Source organism: Pterocles gutturalis, unplaced genomic scaffold (genome assembly GCF_000699245.1).
Source record: "Pterocles gutturalis isolate BGI_N339 unplaced genomic scaffold, ASM69924v1 scaffold32508, whole genome shotgun sequence".
In the NCBI taxonomy this organism is placed as follows: domain Eukaryota; kingdom Metazoa; phylum Chordata; class Aves; order Pterocliformes; family Pteroclidae; genus Pterocles; species Pterocles gutturalis.
Window position 1 is genome coordinate 1 of NW_010121489.1, and position 1,158 is coordinate 1,158.

The 1,158-nt window shown below is 41.6% G+C and overlaps 1 protein-coding gene across 1 annotated transcript; it reads left to right on the plus strand.

Annotated features, from left to right (window-relative positions):
* Nucleotides 1–3: 3 nt before the first annotated feature.
* On the plus strand, nucleotides 4–1,152 carry LOC104464536 (myosin-8; the record flags this gene model as incomplete). Its single annotated transcript, XM_010077269.1, has 3 exons — nucleotides 4–126; nucleotides 783–908; nucleotides 1,003–1,152. Coding segments are annotated over 3 exons (399 nt in total), but the record flags the coding sequence as incomplete, so codon positions are not given.
* Nucleotides 1,153–1,158: the final 6 nt, after the last annotated feature.

Here is a 1,158-nt window from a genome sequence, read left to right on the forward strand (position 1 = left end):
GCTAACCTGCTGCAGGCTGAAGTTGAGGAACTACGGGTAGCCCTGGAGCAGACGGAGCGGTCGAGGAAAGTGGCTGAGCAGGAGCTTCTGGATGCAAGTGAGCGTGTGCAGCTCCTCCATACACAGGTCAGTGTATAAATATATTTAATATCGTTACATTTGCTCCATATGTATGAAATAATGGAAGACTGGCTGAACTGTAATAGTATTTTGTAAAATGGATAACAAATACTAAAAGTGACTTTTCAGATACAATATGAATTTCACTAGACTACAGTGCAGTTACCTTAAAAGTAATAAATTCAGTGAGATACATGAGGTTCTCACTCTGTGACTTAAGTGAGTTCAACAGCTTTCACATTTACATTTGAGACTGTAAAGTCAAAATTGGGTTGATCATAAAAAAAATAGGAATACCCTGATACTGTCATTAACATAACTTAACAAAATCACGATAAGTATTCTATAGCAACTTTTAAAATTCTTACTGCCACTAGATCAAAAATGGTAAGGAAAGACTATGACTTTTTTATTTATAAGTTTAAATTCCTTCTTTGTTAACTGAGAAACTATGAGGAAAGACTTTATGGAGTATGTTCTTGAAACACTAAAGCACATCACAGCTGAGAAACTAACAGCTACCACAGCATCTCCTGGAGAACAGAATCCCATCTGACCTGATGGCAAGATTTATATTAAAAAAACAACATTTATGCAATGTCCTTGTTATGGTATTGCAATCCAACAAAACCAAAATTGTGATGTTGATGGCTCTTCAACAGAACACCAGCTTGATCAACACCAAGAAGAAGCTGGAATCAGATATTTCCCAAATTCAGAGTGAAATGGAGGATACTATCCAGGAAGCCCGCAATGCTGAAGAGAAGGCCAAGAAGGCCATCACAGATGTGAGTGGGAGGCTCCTTTCACTGCTTAAGATACACGCCTTCTCCCCAGAATGTCTCCAGCCCCAAAATGGCTTTGACCCTTTGCTCCCATCAGGCGGCCATGATGGCAGAAGAGCTGAAGAAGGAGCAGGACACCAGCGCCCACCTGGAGAGGATGAAGAAGAACCTGGACCAGACGGTGAAGGACCTGCAGCACCGTCTGGATGAGGCTGAGCAGCTGGCACTGAAGGGAGGCAAGAAGCAAATCCCG